The sequence below is a fragment of the Stegostoma tigrinum genome, chromosome 10 (genome assembly GCF_030684315.1).
Source record: "Stegostoma tigrinum isolate sSteTig4 chromosome 10, sSteTig4.hap1, whole genome shotgun sequence".
NCBI lineage: Eukaryota > Metazoa > Chordata > Chondrichthyes > Orectolobiformes > Stegostomatidae > Stegostoma > Stegostoma tigrinum.
In genome coordinates this window covers 58,381,108-58,407,145 of record NC_081363.1, presented here as the reverse complement: position 1 = coordinate 58,407,145, position 26,038 = coordinate 58,381,108, and the positions used below count along the sequence as shown (strand labels likewise).

At 37.9% G+C, this 26,038-nt stretch overlaps 1 protein-coding gene across 1 annotated transcript in view; it reads left to right on the top strand.

The window, feature by feature from the left end:
- Positions 1-26,038, top strand: part of sec23a (Sec23 homolog A, coat complex II component) — an 85,609-nt gene that overhangs the window by 37,849 nt on the left and 21,722 nt on the right. The window contains exons 9-13 of the mRNA XM_048537764.1: positions 442-557; positions 2,658-2,781; positions 3,981-4,061; positions 10,204-10,293; positions 20,192-20,298. Of these exons, the coding sequence (XP_048393721.1) occupies positions 442-557; positions 2,658-2,781; positions 3,981-4,061; positions 10,204-10,293; positions 20,192-20,298 (518 nt within the window). The remainder of the gene's footprint in view (positions 1-441; positions 558-2,657; positions 2,782-3,980; positions 4,062-10,203; positions 10,294-20,191; positions 20,299-26,038) is intronic.

Sequence of the window (26,038 nt, the reverse complement as noted above, 5' to 3'; positions counted from 1 at the left end):
TATTATGACATTGCCTTTGCTACAAATTGCAATTATTTCTCACTTAAACTTCTAACCAACAACATAGCCGCTGTCAACGGACCAAGTAGCTACTCCTGATGATGTTTTTCTGACTTTTGTTGTTCTTAATCTCCATACTGATTCCAGCACATGCTCTTTTTCAGAACAACTTGATGTTCCCAAACCCCAACCGGTTTCTCCCTTGGCCAGAAAGTTTGTTTTCTTCAAGTGGCTATCCAATTCCCCTGAAAGTCATTTTTTACTTCATATTATAGACACTAACATTAATTTATTGGAAAAGCAGACTTTTCAAATCAAAATGGATGGAAAAGATAAATGATACTAATTGTACATTTATGATTTCAAAACGTGGCTCCTTTTTTATAGGAGACATTGAGTTAGTTTGATATTTCAGTATTTTGACATCTACTCTTACTGTAGCACTATGAAGCCTTGTCAAATCGAGCAGCAGCAAATGGCCATGTTATTGATATCTACGCTTGTGCATTGGATCAGACTGGTCTCAATGAAATGAAATGCTGCCCAAATCATACAGGGTGAGTAGTCTTTGGCTTAATGAAATCAAATTACTGATCGTAATGTGCCAAACCCAAATCTTAATGTATGAAATGTGAAGGCAGCAATGATGCCAGTACAGTGAATATAGTTCAGTTTCTTTTCCTGAATGTGTTTGATGTAAGTTCATCCAAACAGTTTTTAATTTTTGCAGTTTTCCAAACAAAATCTATCTTGCTGCTAAATATTCTGCTTTTCCTTTTGTATATCAATGATAAGTCTGTTTTGGGGAGGGGTGGATGGTGGTGGTGTTAAAAGCTGAAAAGAAAGATTCTCAGCGGATCTTTTTCTTTCTAGTTGTTATCTGTTTAAACAAGTCCATCCACCATAATCCAATGAATTTTGTCCTACTTCTTGATTTCTATAAAGGCTTAATGCTTTACTCCAGCATAATTGCTTTTGCTGTTTATGCAGGCATGCATGTTCCGTGCAAATTTGTAGGCTGTCATGCCTATTAGTAGTTTGGTTTGACCATCAGAAAGACAAATATTATAGACCGGGATATTGGCATACCATCATCAACCTGGTACGAGGGCAGCTGAAAATAATAGTCATGAAATCTGGAGGCTGACTGTTTGGATGGGCATTTGACGCTGGTCACCCAAGGAGAGGGTCCAGGAAAAAAGGGGCCAGCAAACCTTGCACTTATCTTCCTCTGCCATAGCAGATTTGGTTTCTGAGTCACAACATAGAATTGACCACAGAGTACAACAGTTATCATACAAGTATGCATATTGTTCTGTTAAAGATTTAGGTAGTTAGAAAATATGTAAAAAGTCTTGAAGCTGTTCTCTCTTTTGCTTTCCTGAGTTGAGAGGATACGTAATGAAATCTTGCTATACTTTCCAATGTTCATGCATCTTGACATGTTCCAATAAAGGCTTCCATCTTCTAACATGTTAGTGCTTACGAAAATATAGATGTTTTTCTGTTTCTTTGCTTCTTACAGATTAACATGTATTTTTAAAAACTGGATTGTTTTAAAAATAACTTGAAATTCCATACATGGTAACTGTTTCTGGGCATAGGATTATTACCTAATGGGTATCTGTTACTAACTGTTGCCATGTGATCCATTTCTGAGGAATGAAGCCTTGTAATACAAAAGTACCTGCAACGCCCTTAAATTGCCTATATCTTCTGTTTTTAAAGAGTAGCAAATATGCAAGTTGCAGCTTCTAACTTGGTTTTGAATTTTGTTTGATTGGAAAAGAATAACAGCGGTTATATCTTATCTTGTAATTCAAGTTTTTATGTTAACAAACTTAACATGTTTGATATCAGAGAACTTTATGTTGTTATCAGTCACAGGAATGTCTAACTTTTTGGTGCTCCCTGCGCATGGTGACAGGAACACGTAGTTTGTGTTTCTCCATATGTACTTGGAAAATTCTCTGAAATATCTTGTTTTGCAATGTTAGTTACATTTTTTAAACTTGTTTGAATATTTAATGCTTCCTTAAAAAAGCCATGTGTTATGAATGGTTTATAAAAGCTGGCAGGAACTATAAGTTGCTCATTTAAGTCATTGGAACTATTCTGTTGACTTGATATGCTGAATATTTGGAATGAATTGAATAGGTTTTTTGTTGCAGAGCTGACCATCCTGATAAAGTATATCAGATCTTAAACACAAAGTTCTTGTATCATGTGGATATTCTCAATTTTTATAAATATTTAAAATTTGTTTTAGGATGAGATTTATTCTCCTCTTTGCCCCTCAGTTCTGCTGCTGTTCATGAGTACAACTTTTAGCTGTTGTGAATACAGATTCCTGATCTTCCCAAAAGATGAACTAAAACAATGGAAGAACAAGCTCTTCATCTAATTTCTTTACATCCTCTTATAAAGACTTTTGACCAATCAAATATGCTCAATAAACATACCAAAGCTGAAAATCCCCTTTTTACCTCAGGCAAACTTGTGCATTGACATTGCTTAAGTGGGATTTGAACTCTACCGGTTGACAGTCCTCGCAGCTTTAAATTGGCAAGTGAATGAGCTGGCATTTAATCTTATGCTTTTTGTTTAAATAATCATTTTTCTTCCATTTTATTTGATGATAAACCCCTTTTTTTCAGTGGTTACATGGTGATGGGAGACTCCTTCAACACATCTCTATTTAAGCAAACTTTTCAGCGAGTGTTTACAAAGGATATCCAGGGACAATTTAAAATGGCTTTTGGAGGAACACTAGAAATTAAGGTAATGCTGTAGACTTAATTCTCACCTTAATCTGTTTGATTATTTCAAGCTGCATGTGGAGCCTTGGACCTTCCTGAATTCTAAAGATTTCTAGAAATCAAGCTATCAACTGTCACATTCCCTGAGATGATCACAAGCTCCATATTGGAATGAAAAATGAATGCCAATTTACTTCATTAGTTGAGACATTATATGCAGTGTTATATTTGGATCAGAATCTCTGTCAAATGTAAATTCCCAGGAAAGCAACAGTGAAAATGGAGCTGGATCTCTTTGTGAGGCTATTTATTGGCCTGCAGCTTATTTTAAATTACTCCACTAGCAAACGTGTAATTATGTCTTTTGCCCAAGCAAGAATGAAGACACTTTTGAATATTCCCTGCATAGCCTTCAGTTTGAAGTTCTTATAAGAATTATTTTCATGGTTTTGTATCACTAGTCACTTTAGGACGAATGTTCTTTAATTAAGACTGTCTCAGGATCCACAGTAAACTACCTTTCAAAAGGCCATTCCCAACTTGTTCCCTTGAAGTCAAGAACCAATGTTAATAACCAAAAATCTTTGATAACTTAAAGTGTGTACAAAATGAACACTGGCAGGAAGTACCTGTTGCATGTTTTCCAAATCTAGCTCATTATATTCCTGTGTTATCTAGTTTATTCATTAGTAAGTAAATAGGAATGTTAAGTATGTCATCCAAAATGCTGTATCAGATGTTATGCATACATTTTTGACATGTTGCTAAGAAGGTTGATTTACTTTACTATTTTTAACAAAGAATTATGTAATTTTTTAAAATCAAAAGTACAAAGTCGTGCAATGTTACGTGAAATAATTGGAATAACTTCCCTAATTCTGTATCTGATGGTCTAATTTAACTCTGAATCAGAATTACACGCCAGAAGTTAGTAGAATTGCTCATGCACTTTTAAAATAAGTTATCTTGCTTAGCACACAATTGTACATGGGATATAATTGAATGGAGTAATACTTTTGAATATTCTTATTTTGATATTGGCCTTGGAAGGTTTATTTTTAGTTGAAGATGGATACCTGTTTTGATACTTGAAATGACAGCAGTTAGATTCCTTTATATCTTAAACTTTCCTAGACTTAGATCTAACTTGTTTTTAATTAAATTCAAGCACAATTCTGCATTGAAGGTGTGTAATTTAAAAAAAACTTATTTCCTCTGAAGACATCAAGGGAAATCAAGATTTCTGGAGCCATTGGACCCTGTATATCACTTTGTGCTAAAGGACCTTGTGTGTCTGAAAATGTGAGTAGTCTTCTGTTTTTACTAATTCTTAACAGATAATATTACCAAAACAATATGCAGTTCATGAAAAGAATTGCAGCAAGTGATTGACTGTGGTTTTGTTTCGAATGGCCTTATTTATTTTTCATACTTGATATGAAATTAACACTAAAGTGGTAAGGGGACTAAATTTTGTTGAACCACAGTTCAAGTAATAGTGTGACCAGCCAATGGTACAGGTTTCCAACCACTTCTAAATCTTGAAAGGGGGAGTGTTATTGTGAGAACCACATTCAATTGTGGTAGATTTTTGAAGTTGTGCATGTATCCAGCAAAGTTGCACTGGAAGAAGAAATTGATGCATAGGACTGTAGAACAGGGAAGATTATTTCAATGATTCAAGAGTTTGCAAAGGAATGGAATATTTTATATACCTACTGATTACAGACATAAATTGCTTGGAGTTTTGGGATGCCATGGATAATTAAAGCAGTTATTGACATTAAACAGTTTCTAAATGTGGAGCTGGAAACAGCACAGCACGTCTGACAGCATCCAAGAATGTTGAATGTTGACATTTTGGGTCAGAACCCTTCTTCAGGACTGGGGTCCGACCTGAAATGCTGACTTTTCTGCTCCTTGGATGCTGCCTGACTTGCTGTGCTTTTCCAGCTCCAAATTTGTTGACTCTAGCTTCCAGCTAGAGGATGATAAAAATGAAACAAAGAAATAAGTAAAAGGCTTTATAGCAGGAAGAAGTGAGGTAGATAATTCAAGAAAACTCAAAAGGCATACTTGTGAAAAAAGCACTTAAAAATGTGGTACAAAAAATCCATTGAAGTGTAGATGTTGGAAATTAGAAACAAAATCAGAAATTGCTGGAAAAACTCAGCAGGTCTGGCAGCATCTACGGAGAGAAAGCAGAGCTAATATTTCATGTCCAATGACCCTTCTTCAGAAATCCCCTAAAGAAGTTTAGATTTGCAGAGTCTTCCCAGAAATTTGTTTTTGTTTAAAAATGCAGAAGTTTTCCTGAAAAAGACATTGTCAATTTGAAGAGATGATCAGATCAGATATGGGCATATGAGAGATAGAAGAAAATAAATTTTTGCTAGGCTGTAGAAATGCTATTTCATTGTACTGTCAAGTGTAGTTATATGCTGGGACAATGAAAAGAGGCCAGTGAAGATTCTATTGTTCCAAAAGGTGTAAACTGCATTAACATGGTTTAGATAGCTAAATATTATTGGGTCAACTGTCAAGTTTGTTGTTAAGGATAAGTGCATTACCATGCACTTGGAGAAAGAGCAAGTTAGAAGTTCCCAACAAAGATTTCAATAAGTGCCAATAATGTTTAACAAACAAAATAGATCCGTTGGAAGAAGCAACAAATGTGATCTATGTGGAAAATGAATCCAGTGCAGTGTCTGTGGACTTTAGCGAAGTGCTTTACAAAGCGCAGAAATGTTGAAGCTAGAATCAGGTATAGGCTTCAAGCCTTCTCTGCTGAAAACTAAAGAACTGAAGATGCTGTAAGTCAGAAACAAAAACAGAAAAAAAGCTCAGCAGGTCTGGCAGCATCTGTGAAGAGAAGTCAGTTAATGCTTCAGGTCTGGGGACCCTACCTCAAAACTGATGGTAGCTAGGAAAATGTTGGTTTATATGCAGAAGGTAGGGTGGGGGGAGGGGGTAAGGGGTAAATGATAGGTGGGGATAGAGTCCAAAGAGAGAGAAGAACAGTTGGACAGACAAAGGATTGATAACAATCTGGCTAGGAGAGTGACTAACAATAGGTGGTGTGTAATGGCAGACTCGGCGATAACAAGGCCTGGTGTGTGGTGTTGGGGGCAAGGACAAGAGTTCCCGCCCTGAAATTATTGAACTCAATATTGAGCCTGGAGTGCTGCAGGATCCCCAAGTGGAAATAAGATGTTCTTCCAGCTTGCACTGAGGTTCATTGAAACACTGCAGCAAGCCTGCGACATCGGAGATGTGATCCAGGGTGGCTGGCAATTGGAAGCTCAGGGTCTTTTTCGCAGGCAGAACATAGATGTTCTTTGAAGTGGTCACCCAGTCTATGCTTCATTTTCCCTAATGTAGAGGAGACCATAGTTAAGGACAAAGAATGTGTCCTATTGCTGTTGTTGGAGGGAAAGAGGGCGTGAGGGTAGAAGTGCGGGAGCTGGGTCTGACCTGGTTGTGAGAGCCTTGTCGACTAAGGTGCTGGGGAATCCCTGGTTGAGGAAGAAGGTGGATATTTAGAAGGCTGCCTTGTTGAAGCTGGCCTCATCTGAACATATGCAACAGAGACAGAGGTACTAGGAGAATGGAATGGAGTCTTTACAGGAAGCAGGGTGCAAGAATGTATAGTCCGGGTAGCCTTGGGATCACTGGGTTTATAGTGAATACTTGTGGCTGGTTTGTCCCCAGAAATAGAAACAGTTGTCAAGAAATGGAAGCAAGGAATCAGAGATAGACCAGGTGAAAGTGAGGGTAAGTGAAAATTGGAAGCAAAATCGATTAACTTTTCGAAATCCGACAAGAGAGGGAAGCAGCACTGATGATATCATTGTGTCAGAGAAAGAGTTGTGGGTGGAGGCTGGAATAGGACTGGAACAAAGAATATTCCAGATACCCCACAAAGAGACAGGCATAGTTGGGCCCATGCATGTAGTCATGGCCACTCCTGTGACTTGAAGAAAGTGAGACGCGTTAAAAGAGTTCTTCAGCGTGAGGATGAGCTCAGCCATGTGGAGGAACCTTTCTGTGCTATTCAGTATGATCTTGGCTGATCATCCAACTCAGTATACTGCACTTGCTTTCTGCTTGTCCCCTTTGATCCCTTTACTCTTAAGACTGTATCTAACTCCTGGAAAACATTCAATGTTTTGACCTCAACTACTTTCTGATACACAGAATTCAGTAGGCTCATCACTCCCTGAAGAAGTTATCATCCCAGACTTGTTTGTTACTACATTCCATTTCTGAGTGCCAACCAGTTCTCTTTTCATGTTGATACACTATCCCCAATCCCATGAGCTTTAACTTTACGTGCCAACTTCTTATTTGAGACTCTCTTGAAAGTCTTCTGAAGATGTAAGAAAACCACAATACTGGCTATCAACTGTATTAGTTGTGTGGTTAAAAAGTTGCAGTAGACTTGTTAAGCATGATTTCCCTTTTGTAAATCTAATCCTGTCACTGTTATTCCAAGAGCTCTACGCTTAAATGTTCTGTAATAGGCTGCAGTGTTTACCCTACTACCGATGTCAGGCTAACTGGTCTATCATTCCCTGTTTCTTTCTATCTCCTTTTACTTAAACTAGTGACGTTCCATTTGCTACCCTCCAATCCATAGGAACTGTTCCAGAACTTTGAAAGATGACCACCAACCCATCCACTTTTCTAGAACTACTTCCATAAATGCTCTGGGATGTAGATTATTGGGCCCTGGGGTTTTAGCAGCTTTTAATCTCATGAATTACCTGAACACCTTGTTTATCAATCCCTTCAGTTCCTCCCTCTCATCAGACTCCGCATTTCCCCAACACTTTTGGGATGTCGTCCATGTCCTCCTTTGTGAAGACACAACCAAAATGTATATTTAATTGGTATACCATCTACTTGTTCCTCATTATAGCCACCCCTCTTTCTGACAGTTACAGAAACATTTCTCTCCTTTTAATTATTTTCTCCACATTAACCTACAGAAGCTATTCCAATCAGTTTGTGTATTATCTCTAAGCTTACTCTTGATTTTCCTTTCTTAAACAACCCATTTTCCTCCTTAGCTAAAATCTGAACTGCTTCCAGTCCTCAGGTCTGCTTTTTTTTTTGACCAGTTTTCTTTCAATCAATCTAATGCCATCCCTAATTTCTCCTCTCAGTCAAGGTCAGGCCCCTTTTCCTGTTTTTTTTTATGCCAGATGGGGATGAACAATTGTTACAGTTCCTTCATCCATTCTGAAAATGTTTGCTGGTGTCAAACCGCAGTCATCCCTTTAAATAGCTTTCTCCAATTGATCACGGCCAGCCTGTGCCTCGTGCCATCATAGTTTTCTATATTAAGATCCAGGACTCTAGTTTCAGAATTCATGACATCACTTAGCATCTTCATGATGAATTCTAACATATTATGGTTACTCTTCCTCAACAATATGACAGATTATCAAACAAGATTATTTGCCCAGATTATCTAACCTCATTCATGGAACAAGAGCACATGCTGCTGGCAATGTATTAACTTTGCTTCTTTATGCTGGAGTCTTCCATTCCTGCCTCCAGTGATGAGCTGAATGGGAGGCCTGGTCTTGAATATTAATCCTAGCAGGCAGAGGGGTGAGCCATGGCTGGAAGGGACACAGTTTTATTGTCAAGGACGGTGAGAGTGCAGTTTTGTTTTTGGGAGGGGATGTGATGGTGAGCAGCATTGATGTTTCCAGAGGGATGGTCGTGCGTTTGCACGTAGTGTACACATGCAAATAGGTGTGCACCATTGGGTGACACATGTGCACGTGCAGTGTTCGTATGAGATGTCTTGGGGTTTTCAATGTTTTGGATGCCTTTGATAGCCCACCTGATTTACTTAGAGCTGTGCTCCTGAGCAGCCTTTACCAGTATTGATTCTAAATAAGTCGGCGTAACTTTTTTGCTTCAGCTGGTGACAGGAAAAGGGGATCCCTTGTCTATTTCTCATGTATTGGAAATTGCTGACTGCAGTGTAAGGTGAACTCCCAGAACCACTACTGCCATTGTGACCCTCAATAATGAACGTTTGTTGATTTTCTGCAGTTGAGTCCAGAGCATTTAAGCCAACGAATATAAAATGAGCTTAAGTACATTAAAGTGTACTAAAAATAAGAACAAGTGATGAGAGCAAGAAATGAGTGCATTTTTCTCAATGTTTGCAATGTGGATAATGTAAGTCATCGAAGGTTGAGACAGTAATCGAAATACATTATTGTATGCTTCACAAATATTGGTGGAGAGTACAAGATCAAGGAAGTTATGTTGAACTGGTACAAGCTATTAGACTGGCCTCAGCTTTAGTATTACATCCAGTACGAGGCACCTGTCGATGCTTTAGGAAGCATACAAAGACGTTGGCGGGAATGCAAAACAGTTTGAGAGTCCTTCTAGATAGGAAGGATTTAAGTTATTAGGGTTGGAAATTTTGGTAGACTTTTCCTTGGAGAACCCTAAGAAGAGATATGATCAAAGTATTTAAGTATCCTGAGCAATCTGCACGCAGTACATGGGGAGGAAATATTCCCAGTCATTGAAAGCCTTGGGAGTAGATTTAAACTAATGAGTGAGCAAATCAAAAATGGTACAAGGAAGATGATTTTATAAACTAGAGTGGTGAGGACAGGTTCAATTGAGGCATTTAAAAGGCACTTAGATGCTTTTTAAAAATCAACAGCATGTAGGGTTATGGGGAGAATGCAGGAAAATGGCATCAAGTGATTTGCTCATTTAATGGCCTCCTTCATTCAGTGATGAAATTCATTTCTGTAGATACTTTTGTTCATTTTTGTATCAATGATTTTGATTCAGACTTGGACAGAGCATGCTATTGATGTTTGTAGATACCTGATAGAGGAAATGTTCTTTTGGAGGTTAACCAAATGATGCTTCCATTGGTGATATATGTGCTGGGAAGGAGCATGAATATCTTTGACATTATTTCCACCTCTGTCTCATTCTCTATTGCTCTGAATTTTGGTACTGTTCTATAGTGATACAAGTTGTAATATTGCTAATGTTATTTCATCTTATTTTTGGATAAGGTTAGCTCTTTTACATGGAATGAATTTCTAATAAGACAGTAACAGCGCACAAATATGAGCAATGTTACCATGGGTGATTTGATCAAGGAGGTTAACAAAGGACATCGATAAGCAGGGAAAACAGGCTACAGAACATAAAATGGAATTAAACATTATTAAGTGTAGATAGTGCACATTTGTTTTACAAAGATGCATGCAATTTATGCTTCAACGTAGGTTGTGGAAGAGACAAAGGATTTTGCTAAATTTGTCAAAATTATGACTATGTTGCAGTAACAAGGACTGTGCATGCCAAATTGTAAAATCTTATTGGAATTTATAGCTTAAAAAAGCAATCATTTGATCTAACAGTCTTTGGTTACTTTTATTTACAGGAAATTGGAACAGGTGGGACATGCCAGTGGAAGATCTGTGGTCTGGACCATAACACAACTCTTGGTATATACTTTGAAGTTGTGAATCAGGTACGCAGAAAATAGATGCAATGGTATAGATCTGGTGCCTCGTTTCCATGATTTCTACCCCACTGCTCCCAGACCTCTGCATTATCACTCCATTGAAAAGCTCCGGTGTACCCTGATCCTGGCATCACTTGCTCAACACTCTCTGGGATCCCTGAAATTCCCCTCACTTACACAAGTGCTCCCGCAAGCGCATATAAACACACTCTCAACTCACCCACACCCCCACACAATTTCCCCATACACCTCCGTAAACCTCTCTCACACCCCACTTCCAACACACACTGCCTTCTGTCTGTTTCTAGGTAACAGATACCATCAAGTTACTACTTTTTAGAAGATTTATTGAGAGGATCTAGGCATCACTTACTGGGCTAGCATTTATTTCTCATTCAAATTGCCATTCGGAAGGTGCTTGTGGTCTGCCTTTTTGAACAGCTCAAGTTTGTTTAGTGTAGGTGCACACACAATACTGGTAAAGAAAGTTCTAGGATTTTGATCCAGCAGCAGTGAAAGAATGATGATATTTTTCAAAATCAGGATGGTGAGTGGTCTGGAGAGGAACTTGCAGACGGTGCCGTTCCCATGCACCTACTGCCTGTGTCCTTTTTAGATGATAATGGTTGTAGGTCTAAAAGGTCCTGTCTAGAGTGTTGAATTACTACAATACATCCTGTAGATGGTGCAGACTGCTGCTTCTGTGCATTGGTGATGGAGGGATAAAATGCTTATTGCTGTGAAAGCAATTGAATGGATTAATTTGGATCGTATTAGGCCTCTTGAGTGTTTTTTGGAGTAGTAGTCACCCAGGCAAGTGGGAAATAATTCACCACGTTCCTGACTTATGCCTTTTAGATGGTAACTAGGCTTTCTGTTGCATCAGAAGGTCTCTCTCCCAGTTCTGTACCTATGACATCATCTTCATTTCCCACTATAAGTGAAGAGTTTTAAAATTAATTACCTACTTTAAGGCCTTCGTTCTATTTGTATGTTTGTTTTGGTACAATTTTGAGTCAAATATCTGACTCTGGACTTCAGTTTTAGAAATATCACCAGTTGCGTGGCACTATGGTTCAGGGTGAATTTAACATGATTTATTGAATTGCAGTTTACAAGTACGATATAAATAGTATTTCACATGCTGGGGGAGAAAACATTGTATCTTCTGTAGACAATGCAAAAGGCTTTTAACTACTTGCACTCATAGCCCACAGCATTGGTCTCAGCACACTGAAAGGTAAGGTCCTCCGTAAAGAGAAGGGTTATTAATGCCATTGATCATGTTGGTACTGTGAATAAGGTGAATGGTGGACTTGTAAGACAATGAACTAGATGCAATATGTGTATATTTGCATATATAATTCTACAGGGCTATATTTCAAACGTGTTTCATTATCTTCAGTTGATTTTGAGATTTTTTTCTAAGGTTGTGAAACATGTTACATAATGCAAATCTTATTTAAGTGTGTATGTGAACAGTGGTAGGAGTCATCTATAGTACTACCACCACCAACCATTTCCTAAGCCAGCTCTGTCATTTAATCTGATCCGATTGAAACCTCAAATCCACGTTTCCACCTACCCCATTATATAAATTGTGTATGTGTGTTATATCTGTACCGTAAACTCATTTAGATATACAGTCATTAAATCATCATACCTCTATCTCATTTTGAATAATCATATGTTCTTTTTGTAATTTCACAGGGTTAGTAAGGGAGTTCAGATTAAAAGTAAATTCTTTTGAAATAGTAAATTGATTATATTTAAATTGGTTTTAGTATTTCATTTATGTGACATATCTATTATATTTATGTAATTGGCCACTTCTTGCATTTATGGATATAAAATGATTTACGTGCCAGATGATGGTATTTCTGCTTTTTCGTGAAGATGCTTCGTTGGGTGATGATCTAAATTGAGAAATCCAAGCATGATTTCATTGGGCTACCTGTCTGATATTGACCATGAAGTGAAGAAGAGAAATTATATAAACTTGCATCAAACAAGGTTATAATTTTTTGTAATCATTATTTGATAATTTGAATTTTAAAGTAGAAGTAAATGGGTTTTTAGTTTTAGTTCTGTGAGGGTGACTTCTTTTAAGGTCAGAGAGTCATTTTTGAACATAGAGTTCAAACATCAATTCCAAGAAAATGTGTAACTTGAGCTAACTGGCTTGGATCAGCTACCTGGGAATTTAATTGCTGAATGTTTACTAAATTCAGTCTTCTGACCTTCTGAGACATAACATCATCAGGGGCCACTGTCAGGTTGATTTTAAAGCAAAAGATATATTGGCAGAAAGGCCATGATTATAATGGAGAGTCTAGTTGAAAGAAGTCACCGGGTTGTGAGAGTTCAAAAGAAATCTCTAGACCATTAAAACTAAAGAATTTGTGAGGTATTTCAGCAGTTTGAGGAGAAATTCTGGGAAGCATCAGCATCTGTATGTGTGTGTCTGGGAGATAAATTGCATTTAGTGAATGCACAGAAAGTCATTTGAGTCAGTAGTGAGGAGTTAAGATAGTGAAAAGTTACTTTGCTAAAGTTGAATGTCTGTATAAGATTTTTGCTTGGAGCAAAGGTTGAATTTTTCTTTTGTTGTTTAAGGTGAGACCTTCCAAAATTGTCTTGTATGTGTAACATGTGTAGCTTTTTAATTATTTTGTGTACTGCACTTTGCCCTTTTATAAATAGTATGTTGGGAGCAATGTTTGAACATGTTCAATAACTAATCACAGTAACCAAAGTGCAAGCACAAATCTCATGATCTATCATTCTGGATTTCACACTGGGATCTGACTTGTTCAATTCTACCGTCGGTTGGGATCAGAACATTTTGTCACCTTTCTGGATCTGATATATGAACTTGCTGATTGAACATATTTTTGCGATTAATGCAGTTGCATGTTTGGGATTTTTCCCATGTATTATGTGATGAAGACTATTTCACAAATTTACACTCTGTGGAGTTTTGATTGTGGTTGAAATTTGTGAATGGAATGCAAGTGAATGAATCACCTGTTTATTAAATATTGGGATTCAGTGGGGAAGAAGAAAATACCATTTATGATTTTACACAACATCACGTCCCTCTGAGGAATTGAGTCTTTGTGGCATCACATGGATGAGATTGTCCCTCAGTGTTTAATACTTAATGCATTCATTTACCTGTTTTTCATCTGCTTTGAATGCAGCCCTTAATTTAAAATTCTTCAGCTATTCTGTAGAATAATTTATGGTACATCAGTTATGAACGTGGATACGTGCCAGGCTTCTTGAGGTCTGAAACTCACACTTACTTTGTTGGCAGAAGAAAGGGAGCATTTTTCTTTGTGTAGAACTCTCCTTTTGAAGTTTCTCCAGCTTTCATGTATCTCATTTCTGTATTTCCTGAAAGAACATTAATTGAGTTATGAAATAAGAGCTTTCATTTTTAAAAAGTTGCTGTTTTGCAGTCAAATGCTTTAATTATGTAATTATTCATAGCGAAAAAAACTTAGACGTTATTTTCGACTCTTTAAAAGACATCATTGGGTATAAATTAATTCTTAAGAAACTGACTCAAACTGGTTTGCAGCAAGATATGTTTATAAACATATTGCAAGGATTTTCTCTGCGTAACAACATAGAAGATGTGATGGTAAAGAACTCAGACTTGTGCCATTAATCTTAATTTGTTAAACAAGCAAAATAATATAGATATCAACTGAAACAACTTTTATATTTCTTTGGTCAGGAAGAATGGATTTTTTTTTAAACAGGCAGGCTGTTGACTTCATCAATAATTGAAATATTTACATTGTTTGCACTATTCTAAGCACTCCTAGACCCACCACAATACAAATAAAATACCATCAACTACTTTATTATTCCCCATGCAGATTTCTGGTCCAGTCTTGAATGTAGTGTGATCTTAATACAAAGTTATTGCTACTTATGAGCAGAAGGAACATGGTTGAGATTGACCAAGCTAACTCTCAGCAACAATGTTGTGCAGCTGAGTCTTGGTAATGGGTTTGATTTGAGTCATAAAAAAAACTGATGTGTAAACAGCTTTGGTGTCAAGTTACATAAGTGTCAGTATTGAAGTTTAAGTTGTCACTTGAAAGAATACATTTATTTTTGAACACTTGCAAATACGTGGAAAGTGTCAACTTCAAACTGAGAATATTCATCCTCCTATTAAATTGCACAACAATGTAATAAAGGGGAGCAGACGTAGGCCATTTGGCCCTTTTGAGCCTGCTCCATCATTTGGTATGATCATGGCTGATCTTCCTAATTGCAAGGAGATTTTATTTCAGCCCTTAATCTAAAGTCTTAAAAAGATAACTAGATAAGATTGAAAAGATAAATGCAACGATCATTCCCGATCTCCCATTTCTAATTATTTTAACGGTACATACTTCTGTGTCACAGAGTTGGTCAATGGATTCAGAGCTGATGTGAGAAATGCAAGCCATGTGGAGAGCATTTCTGCAAATGGAGGAGCTTTGCCTTCAAATGTTTCGTAGATACTAATGGTTATATGTGGCATCCAGCATATTAAAAGGAGAACTAGGAAAAAAGCAGAATTAATCAGTTTTAAAAACATACATGCCCTCATGAAATTTTTTTTTTCCTTTGCACAGTCTCATGAATGAAAATTTAAATGTCAAGTGTTTCAAGCAATATAGCTTTAATCTGGCTGGCTGGTCAAAATTACCTTTTTGTGTCTCTACGCCATTAGTATCTTTAGTGCATTGTGTTTAATTTTCTGCACTTTCTTTTGTCAATTGCGCTTTATCTGAATAAAAGTCTGCAAGTCGCAACCATCACAGTAGTTCAACACATTGAACTTGAAACCGAGAAAAGCAACTAAGTTATCACGGCTATTTCATTTATTGTTTTTTGCCAAATGGTTTTTCCTGAGTTAACTTTTTTGCACCGATTAGAGAAGTCAAGTCTTACGTTCATGCTGTCTCAAAATATTATTTGCTCATGAGACGTGACAGTCATCTTCCTTAGGCAACTGTATACTCCACCTGAAAATCTGAAGCATGAAGATCAAAGTGGAGTTTGAGCATAGGTGTGTATTTTGTGTTTGGTGAGGTTGGACAACACTGGCATGTGAAATGCTACTTTGGTTGGGGTTAGGAACTAGCGATGAGTGAAAGGCAAAGAGAGATGATAGGAACCAGTGTGAGAAAAATGAGTGGTAGAGTTGCCAGTGAGGGAAGAAATCCTTGGGGAATGAGAAGCAGTTGGAAGAGGTCTGCAGGTCAGGAGCTAGAGTGTGATATGTCAGGGATTGCAAAATTATTAGGGTTTTTTCTTTATTGCTTGAATTGCACTGGAAATATTTTCTAGTTTTCAATTCTGTGTTTTTGGCCGTTATAGCAGGGGCCTTAAAAGGCTTGGCTAATTTTGAATATTTACGTTTAGAACAGGAGTAGTACCAGTGGTATTATATAATAACAATCTTTATCATATAGAACCCCTTGTTGCCTGACCTATGAATTAACGTAGGCTGTTCTTTCAATGTTACTAAATTCAGTTGATTATATAATGTGTTGATAGTTTGAGATTATTTTTCACTCAAAACTGTTTGAGATATAATTTGACTTCCAAACATCATGAATCAAATATTTGTTACATTGATAAGTTAATTATGAAACACATTCACACTGTGAAATGAAGCTTGACATGGAATGCCACTTTCAATGACTGAGTGAACTGTTTTAGTTGTTGAAATGCGGGATACTCAAGTCCCAACTTAGTTTTGCAGAAAAATGGAGTAATGTTGCTTTCTATTAAAAGATCTCCATGCAGTCTTGGAATTTAATGGTGTGATTTAGGATTTAATTCTGAAAGTTGACTAAGGTCTAAAAGTTTATTTTCATTAACAAAAAATTGCATCAAAGATTAGTAACATATTCATTTTGAAAAATTGAGATGTAATTATGACCAGATAATCTTGACTGGGTGTTTTATTTCCCCCACCATTATCTACAAAAGGGCTTTGTTTTGCATAGGCCATGCAATTCAAAATGTAAAACAAAGTTCACTTATACATGCATACAAAAGCAAATAGATTTCTAAAAGGCAACTTACATGCTATTAAAATCAGCATGATTGTGCTCCTCAGATAGCACTTTGCTGGCACAGAGTAACAGTGTTGATCGTTGCATTCATAAGTTCCTCGTAATGTTTGATGTCTTGCAATTTGTACGACGTAAACAGCCAAACAACAGACTGTCATTAATGGAAGAAGTACTCCAATGGCGATAGTAACCAAACAATATGCTTTTAAAGAAGGATTAAAACTTGGTGCACAGATATACTTGTGTTCTACGTAAGTATATTGTCCTAATCCTAAAAAGGGTAAACTTGCATTGAGAATGCAGTAGATCCAGATAGAGAAAATGATTACCCAAGCTCGTCGTCTCGTAAACAGTTGTATGTAATGGAGAGGCAAACAGATTTCTGCAAATTTGTCAACCGTCACCCAGGTCATTGAATGAACAGAGGCAAGCTGTAGCAGTATGTAGAGAAAAGCAAAGATTTGGCACCATGATTCCTGTCTGCTGTAACAATCTCCATCACTGAGACTATTGTGAACGCCAGCAGGAATCACAACAAGTCCCAAGATTAAATCACAGATACAGAGGTTAAACATAAGTACTGATGTGTCTTTCTGCAGCTTTCGGTTGAATCCAAGTATCAACAACAACAGCATATTTGCTATAATGGATCCTACACAAGTCACACTCATTAGACAGGCATACAGAACTGTGATGGAAAGCATGTTCATTAAAAATTCATTGTAATCTGAAAAAATTGTTGTTTTGTCAACCTTGATATGCACGGCGGCAAGTATTCACGTCAAAAGGTATGGTATATAAGCAGGCATCCACAATGTTGCAGTCTGTCACTGTGAATCATTCAGCATTCCTTTGTTGTATTTATGGAAGTAAGTTTCTGCAAAAAAACGGAACTCTCCTAATCAGAAATAGTACCATATTATCATATTGATCTCAAAGGCAAAGTGGGAAAAGGTTTCTCTGTTTCAGATCCATAGACACCAACAACCTTACAATACCTCACCCAGCTGTTCTTAAACTCTTTCCAGGTGAAATAGTAACATATTTGTACTTTTCCACTTTAATTTACTGCATTTGTTGCTCCTGATGTAGTGTCCCGAACTAATGGACGATTATTTTATAGAGCATCTCTGCAAAGTCAGCAAAAATGACTGAAATTCTAGTTGCCTCTCACTTTAATTTTCCATCTTGCTCTCATTTTAACTTCTTTGTTCTTAGCATCCTACACTGTCCAAATGATATTCATTAGAAACTTGAGGAACAGCACCTTATCTTTCAATTAGGCACTTCACAGCCCTCTAGGCTGTTCAATTCAACAATTTCTGATTGTAACACTTCTACTTTTCCAAACAGAAGCAGTTATTATTTCCTCCTTTACAATTTATACCTACTGTGACCTTTATTTTGTTTCCTTGTTTGATCCATTGCTGTCACTTTTTATATTGGACTGTTGGCCATTTTGTAATTCAATCTTTTCTGCTTTTGACCCTTTCAAAGGCCTTCTCTTTTAGCCTTTCATCCTCTCCTCCTTTTCCAACTCATGTACCTGTTACTTTTTTCCTAACTCTGGCATTTTGTTTCATTGACCTTAGACACTGTATCTCCATCCGTTTCTGTTTTCATTTTAGATTCCAGAGTCTGCAACATTTTACTTCTGACGGTTCTTTCTGTGGGACTGAGCTTCTGGCGCAAACTGAAAAATGTGCGCTTTGTTTAACAAATGCTGGCAATCCTGCATATTATCAACACTTTCTGTTTTTTTTAATTAATCGGCAATTAATTTTTTAATTGGCATATGCTGGAATGAACTTGATGTTTTTGGTTCTGTTCGTATTGTGTTCAAAGCATGCAGTTAATTAGATGATCACAATTTTAAGTTTTACTGAAATTATGTACAAAACTGTGTATGAGTAAAGGTAATGAGATAACAAGGTGTAGAGCTGGATGAACACAGCAGGCCAAGCGGCATCAGAACAGCAGGAAAGCTGATGTTTTGGGACTAGACCCTTTTTCAGGAAATCTAGGCACAAAACGTCAGCTTTCCTGCTCCTCTGCTGCTTGGCCTGCTGTGTTCATCCAGCTCCACACCTTGTTATTTCAGATTCTCCAGCATCTGCAGTTCCTGCTATCTCCTGAGTAAAGTTCATGACTGGATAGTACACTTCATGCTGAGGTAATTTTGCTATCAACTGTGCAGCCAGAAGAGAGAATTTCAGCTGGTGCGTAGAGCAAGGTTGCAAAATTGCAATGCAATTCCTGTTTTGCTGCTTTTGGATGTGAACTAGTCATCAATCCAAGAGCAACTTTACCAACATGTTGGATGGTTTTAACTGGTCATCTTTTTTGCTGGAGAATAGCAGTAAGACATTGAGGTTGGAGTATGGAGGAACAAGCTTAATCGAAAGGAAGGAAATAAGAATGCAAGAATCTCTTGACGCAAAGATTCGAACCTTTTTAATTATGTAGAACACTGTTTAGTATTGCTTGGCTGTAGCAGCATGGACTTTTTATTCTCTAGCTCAATATTTATCAATGAGTAAATATTTATTAGAGATAAAGAAAAATAAACTTAATAACCAGTGCAGACCGTTTTATATTTAAGTGCGCCATATGATTAAGCAGCTGTCATTTGGTCATTCTTTTTTAATGTCAACAAGCTAACTGGCCAGTATTTCAGAATTATAATTTAAGTTCATGCCACAATTTAGAGCTCTTTGAGATTTTATATTAAAGACCATACAAAGATGAAATTTTACTTTAGCCTACATGCTATTTAAAATTTGTATTTGTGTTGCCATTTTAAATGAATATTTAATTAGAATAAGTTGGGTAAAATAAAAATAAGGGGAGAGCAAAAGAACTAACAAAACAGTAAAATTTCTTCCGTAGCCCCTGTTATGTATGAACCTAACCTAATCTGTAGTCATACTTTTCACCATTTTCACTGAGCTAGTATTTAATTAAGTTAATTAAATTCTAAAGTATTTTTATAAAGATCAAACAATTTTTAATTCTGTAAAATAATGGCATTGTACTGTTTTTCCTGATAAAAGCATTGATCTCGGAGAGAGTGACGTTATAAGCTCAAAGTAAAAGTAAAATTTTAACATTGTTCATTTGGATGTGATCTGATAGTATTCTTTAAGCTGTTTCAGCTCTGGAGTAGTTTAACCTTTTACAAATATTTTTAATGTGTTCAACACGTTTTCTGTACTGATATTTTTGCATGTTGAACAGATGCAGTTAATTTAAATAGTTACTGTATTGAAACACATTTTTTTAAAAAAGGCCCACTTTTTGACTTTTGGTATTCTAGTTCATAATTTTTTGTGTATCCTATTGATTCTTATATTTTTTTTTTCTTATTTAAAGTAAGCTAGAATTAAATGTTTACCTGAATAGTGGTCATGCAGATACTGTTGATCCAGTTTGGCTTCCTTTGTTGTTCATGACCTCACTCTTAGACTGAAGAATTTAGAAAAGTGGTCTAAACTTCAGTTAAGCATCCATAGAAAACTTTACTTTGTGAAATAATCGGAAAATGCCTTGACTCAGTCGTCATAAGGTGAGTTTCATCCTATCCTGTTCTGTCTGCTGTTCATGAGGCAACTGAGTACAATTGCTTATGAGCTGGATATGACTATTATAGGAAGTGGGTGGTGAAATGAAAAAACTGTCTCCATGGTAAAAATTGCATGCTACAGTACTGTGTGCTTTGTGCTTTGTTGTTTCATTGACCCTATTATGATTGTTGCATTTTTGTGTGGTAAATTCTCAACCACCGAGTATTATTTTTTGTCTATTATCTTTAGCACAACGCTCCAATTCCTCAAGGTGGTCGTGGTGCAATTCAGTTTGTGACCCAGTATCAGCATTCCAGTGGACAAAGGCGAATCAGAGTTGCAACAATTGCCAGAAAGTAAGTGTGAAATACAGTGGCTGTACAGGTATTTTTTGAAATTTCACTTGAACTTTTAATGAAGAATTAGGTGTGCATCACTAATAGAATTTGACAAAGATTCAGACTTGAGTTTGTGCTAATGCAGATATGTTGCTTGGTTTAAATTTGGATGTTCTGATTTTTGTAAGATTAATTCACAGTTTACAGGCCATAACCTCTATTGCCTTTTATTCTTTGAATTTCCTTCTGAGATTCACTTACTGAAGACACAGCATCCTTGTTAATCTTCTCACCATGTGCACCATGCATGTGTGATATCTTGTTTCTTTAATATCTCCTTTGTGTTATTCATGATACATCAGTGCTGTTTCTTTTTATCTGGCGGTTTTCATCCATTTTGCTCTCTATGTTCTCCATTATGTTTTTCTGCCTCTTTCATTTTTCCTCCCTAGTTTCCTTGCATTTTCTTTCTGTTGCCTTTTGTGTTTTTGTTTGTTTTATTCATTTTTTTCATTTAGTCGGTTGAATTTTCACAGGATTTATTGGCTTAATGATTTTGATCTATTCAAGAATACACAGCATTGACTTAGCAAACTCATTTCACAATGTACTATGGAATGGCCTGATGTTTGATTGTCCTGAGATATGGGAGTGGCCATTGGATAGGGGAGTGAACAGTGGTGAAGGTGGCTGCACATGAGCGAAAAAAAGGCGAAGTGGGGGCACGATAGAGCAGTGCCTGTTGATCCTGAAAGAAGAGCCTGAGTAGCCATCAGGATGCTGACTCCTGAGGCAGGCTGATTGGATTGCCCACCTGGGATGGCTGGAACCTCTTGGCAGTTGCTTTGAGCTGTTACCCCCTTGCCCATGCCTTCTGGCATTCCTTTTTAAAACATTAGTGATGGCTTCAACATTTTTTAAAAAATTAACTCGTGGGCCTTTATTTTAAAAAAAAAAGAGAATTCAGATTATAACACTCGAACAAACCTTATCTTTCCTTTGAGAGCATTGGAATTCAAGCGTTAACTCTGTTTCTGTCTCTGCGGATGATGGACTAAGAACTTGATTGACCACACAGTCTATTGAGTATTGCTGTGACTGGATCCAAATAATTTTAGTCAGCTGAACTTCTAGAGGTCTGTCTTCACATTTTGTTTGCTAAAATTGGGTTCGCATTAACCCAGTGCTAGGTTTAACTGGTCATGCTGAGTACTGGAATTCTGCCTGAGAGACTCGTGCCCTTCTCCTGCCCTTGCAATCATTGGCAGAAGTTATATGTAACTTCTGAATTCTGACTCTGTCCTCGTTTTTCAAAGGTACACTTAGCCTTCTGAATTTGGCAAAAATCCAGCCCACAGAACAGGAAAGACAGATGTGAGGGTGGACTGAGTATGAAGTGCCAACAGGATTGGCTGTTGTACATTAAGCATCATACAGAGTTAAATGGACTGGAAACAGATTGAGGCTGAATGATGGCGAAGGCCGTTCTCTCTCAGTCTGTGCGTCCATTCACGTTTGATGAAAGCCATTTTCCAAAATTACCAGTTTGCAGCTTAGCGCTAAGAACCAGCCAAGCAAAGTTGAATTGGACCAAGGAATGGGTGCAGATTGAGGACAAATAATTAATGTTTAAAGCACTTAAAACACTATAAATGCTGTATGTAATTTAAGAACAAATTTCAGGTATGCAACTTAGTGCTGTAAACTGATGAAGAGGACTTATGCTAAATCTGGAACAGGGACCATAGAAGGCCAGGTGAATGGGAAAGTGATCTCGAAGAGACAGACTCGGGTGGAATTTGAAGTCAGGTTGGAGAAAGAAATTGTAATTTGATTCTAGACTTGAGGTAAAAAAGGTTGAAATCCTAGGTGAGGTAAACTATAGGATGTGGCTTGGGCGTCTAGTCTGAAAAAACTGAGAACTCGATAGAACGCACGTGTTTTATCGAGTATGGATTTGATTAGAAGTAAATAGTTCGAATCCAAGTTATCCATTATACATTTCTTTTATGAACCTGTTCAATGCTGATATAACTCCTGCTCGGCCACTAGCATTTCAGCCCTTTCCAATGATGTATGCCCTCTGTTCTACATCTTGTATTTAATCCTGTATCAATGGCCCCTTAGCAATACTGGAAAAAGCCTTCTGCACCTCTTCACAACTTTAATCACTTCTTCTCATACTTGCAGTTTTTGTTGCCTTAATTTAAAAGGGAACAATTTCTAAAGTCTTTCATTGTAATTGTGCTTATTCATAGCCGTTAACATTCTGGTGAATTTTCAGTGATTGACAACATTTGATATGTCACAATTTCGGAATTAGATTAGATTCTCTGCGGACCAGTCAGACCCACCCCCCTATAACCCACATACCCCTGAACACTATGGGCAATTTAGCATGGCCAATCCACCCAGCCTGCACATCTTTTGGACTGTGGAAGGAAACCGGAGCACCCGGAGGAAACACACGCAGACACGGGGAGAACATGCAGACTCTGCACAGACAGTCGTCCGAGGCTGGAATCGAACCCGTGTCCCTGGTGCTGTGAGGCAAACGTGCTAACCACTGTGCCACCATGCGGCCCTCATCTAAAGTGAACTTTCAGATTTGGGACTTTTTCCGTCTAAATTGGGTTATTTTGTAAATAGTGTAATAAAATGTTACCAAAATAGTTTGTAATTGGTGAACAGAAAATATAAACTTGCAATTTGAGGTTATGATTAAAGTACATTGTTGGAAAATTTGGATTTTCTTTTTGATTGAAGGCGAGTAACTGTGAGGTTGGAATTTCGGAAGGAGGCTGAGATGGATCATGTCCTTGGAACTTCCAATTGAAGATTACAGATGGGTCAACTGTGCTTTATTCACAGATGTTCTGAGCTTCCTGTTCTTGAGAACTGGGATATTTTTGAAACTGTCTTCTCATGGTTGCATAATTGTCCCCCTTCATTCACAATTGTGTGTGGCAAGACTGCAGAACTTAGACTAGATCTGTTAGTTGTGAGATCACATAGCCCTAACAATAGCATGCTGCTTCTGATATTTGTAATGCCAGAAGTACTGTTTTGTAGCTACTCTAGGTTATCACCCCATTTTCAGGTGTGTCTGGCACTGCTGTCATGCTGGTCTGAACTCTTCATTAAACCAGGGTCATCAAGTTACGCAGAATGCAGTTCTGCTGCAGCAAATTATTCACAGCAGCTCATGGCTGCCCACTTTTGAGTTGGTAGATGTGTTTAAGTTCTATTCGATTTGCCACAGTAGTTAATGCCACACGACACATTGGAGGATATCCTCTGTGTAAAGACTGGCTTTTGTCATTACAAGGACTGAGTAGTGATCACTCCTATGAATATTGTTTCTAGATTGTTATAGAACCAATGTTTAAGAGTTATAGAGTCATAGACCTGTACAGTATGGAAACAGATCCTTTGGTCCAACTTGTACCTGCCAACTCGGTATCTGATATAAATCTAGCCTCATTTGCCAGCAGTTGGCCCGTATCCCTCTTAAACCCTTCTTATTCATATGCCCATCCAGATGCCTTTTTAAATGTTGTAATTGTACCAGCTCCACCATGTATTCTGTACACTACCTCATTGGTCCCTTTTTAATCTTGCCTCTCTCACCTTAAATCCATTACCCTGGGGAAAAGACCCTGGCTGTTCACCCTATCTGTGCCCCTCATGATTTTATAAACTTCTAGCAGGTTACCCCTTAGCCTCCAACGCTCCTGGAAAAGTAGCCCCAGCCTGTTCAGACTCACCCTCTAGCTCAAACCCTCCAACCCTGGCAACATACTTGTGAATCTTTTCTGAACCCCTTCTAGTTTCACAACATTCTTCCTATAGCAGGGAGACCAAAATTGATTGGTTAGGCACTTTTGGAACACTGCAATGTTCTATACAGCCTCAGTGTGACCTTCCAACTCCTGTGCTCAATGCATTGAACAATAAAGACAAGTATACGAAATGCCACCTTCACTATCCTGTCTATCTGTGACTCTGTTTTCAAGGAACTATGAACCTGAACTCCAACACTTGGCCAGCAACATCCCCATTATACACATTAGGTGTATAAGTCCTGCCCTGATTTGCCTTTCCAAATTGCAGCACCTCACGTTTATCTAAATTAAACTGCATCTATCACTCCTTGGCCCGTCGGCTCACCTGATCAAAGTCCTGTTATATTCTGCGGTAACCCTCTTGGTTGTCCACTACACCCCCAATTTTGGTGTCATCTGCAAACTTACTAACCGTATGTTCACATTCAAAACAGTTATATATATGACAAAAGCAGTGGGCCCAGCACCCATCCTTGTGACACACAGCTGGTCACAGGCCTCCAGTCTGAAAGGCAATGCTCCACCATCACCTTCTGACTCCCATCTTTGAGTCAGCTCTGTATCCAGATGGCTAGTTCTCAAATTATTCTCCGTGATCTAACCTTGCTAACCAGTCTACAGTTAGAACCTTGTGAATGCCTTACTGAAGTCCATGTAGATCACCTTCACTGCTGTGCCCTCGCTAGTCCTCTTAGTTACTACTTCAGAAAGCAACCACGTTAATGAGACACAACTTCTGTCACAGAAAGCCATGTTGACTATCCCTAATCAGTTCTTGTCTTTCCAAATACATGTAAATCCTATCTCAGGATCCTCTCCAACAAGTGACCCACTATCGATGACAAGCTCACCAGTCTTTAGTTTCCTGGCTTTTCCTTACCACCTTTCTTAAATAGTGGCACCACATTGGCCAACCTCCAGTGCTCTGGCTCCTTAACTATGGCTACTGATGGTACAGCTATCTCAGCAAGGTGCCCAGTAATCACTACCCTAGCTTCCCATAAAGTTCTAGGGTACACTTGATCAGGTCCCAGGAACTTATTCACCTTTGTGTTTTTACATGTTCAGCACCACGTTCTCTGTGATATGGAGGTTTTTCAAGATGTCGCTATTCATTTCCCCACGTTCTCAAGCTTCCATATCTTTCTCCACATTAAGCACTGATACAAAGTACTCATTAAGTACCTCCCCCATTTCCTGCAGTTTCACACTTAAGCAGCCTTGCTGATCTTTTAAGGGGCCCTATTCTCTCCCTAGTTACCCTTTTGTCCTTAATTAATTTGTAGAATCCCTTTGGATTTTCCCTAACCCTATTTCCCAAAGCTATCTCATGTCCAATGTTCTTTAGTATTGGATGGCTCAGTCTGTCATGGCCACTCTTGATGATAGATGTTGAAGTCCCCACCCAGAGTCCAGACTGTGCTGTTGGCACATGAAAGACTACTGATTCACCAGCAGTAGTGTGCATCAGGTGGTAATCAAGTGGTTTCCTTGCCAATTTTGATTTGATGTAATGAGACTTGTTAGAGTCAGGAGTCAAAGTTGAAGGAAGGGCATACCATCGCGCTGCTACCACGTCTGTTAAGGCACATCATACTAAGAGATTGTGAAGGTGGTGTATGGGATATTGTAAGGTTTGTTACATGTGTGTGACTGTATGCTTTAATGGTTTGAGGGACAGCACTTCCAATTTTGGTATAAACATCATTAAGGAGGGCTTTACAATGTCAGTAGGATTGGTCATGCCATTGTTGTTGTTGTCCTTGTGTTGATGCTTATTATTCCTTCTGATTGATTTATTTATTGTCACGTGCACCAAAATTCAGTGAAACTTTTTGTTGGAGTGGTACAGGCAGTTCATAATAAGCGAAGGATGTACAGGCCAAAAAGACTTTGAGGCATTCAGGTTACCT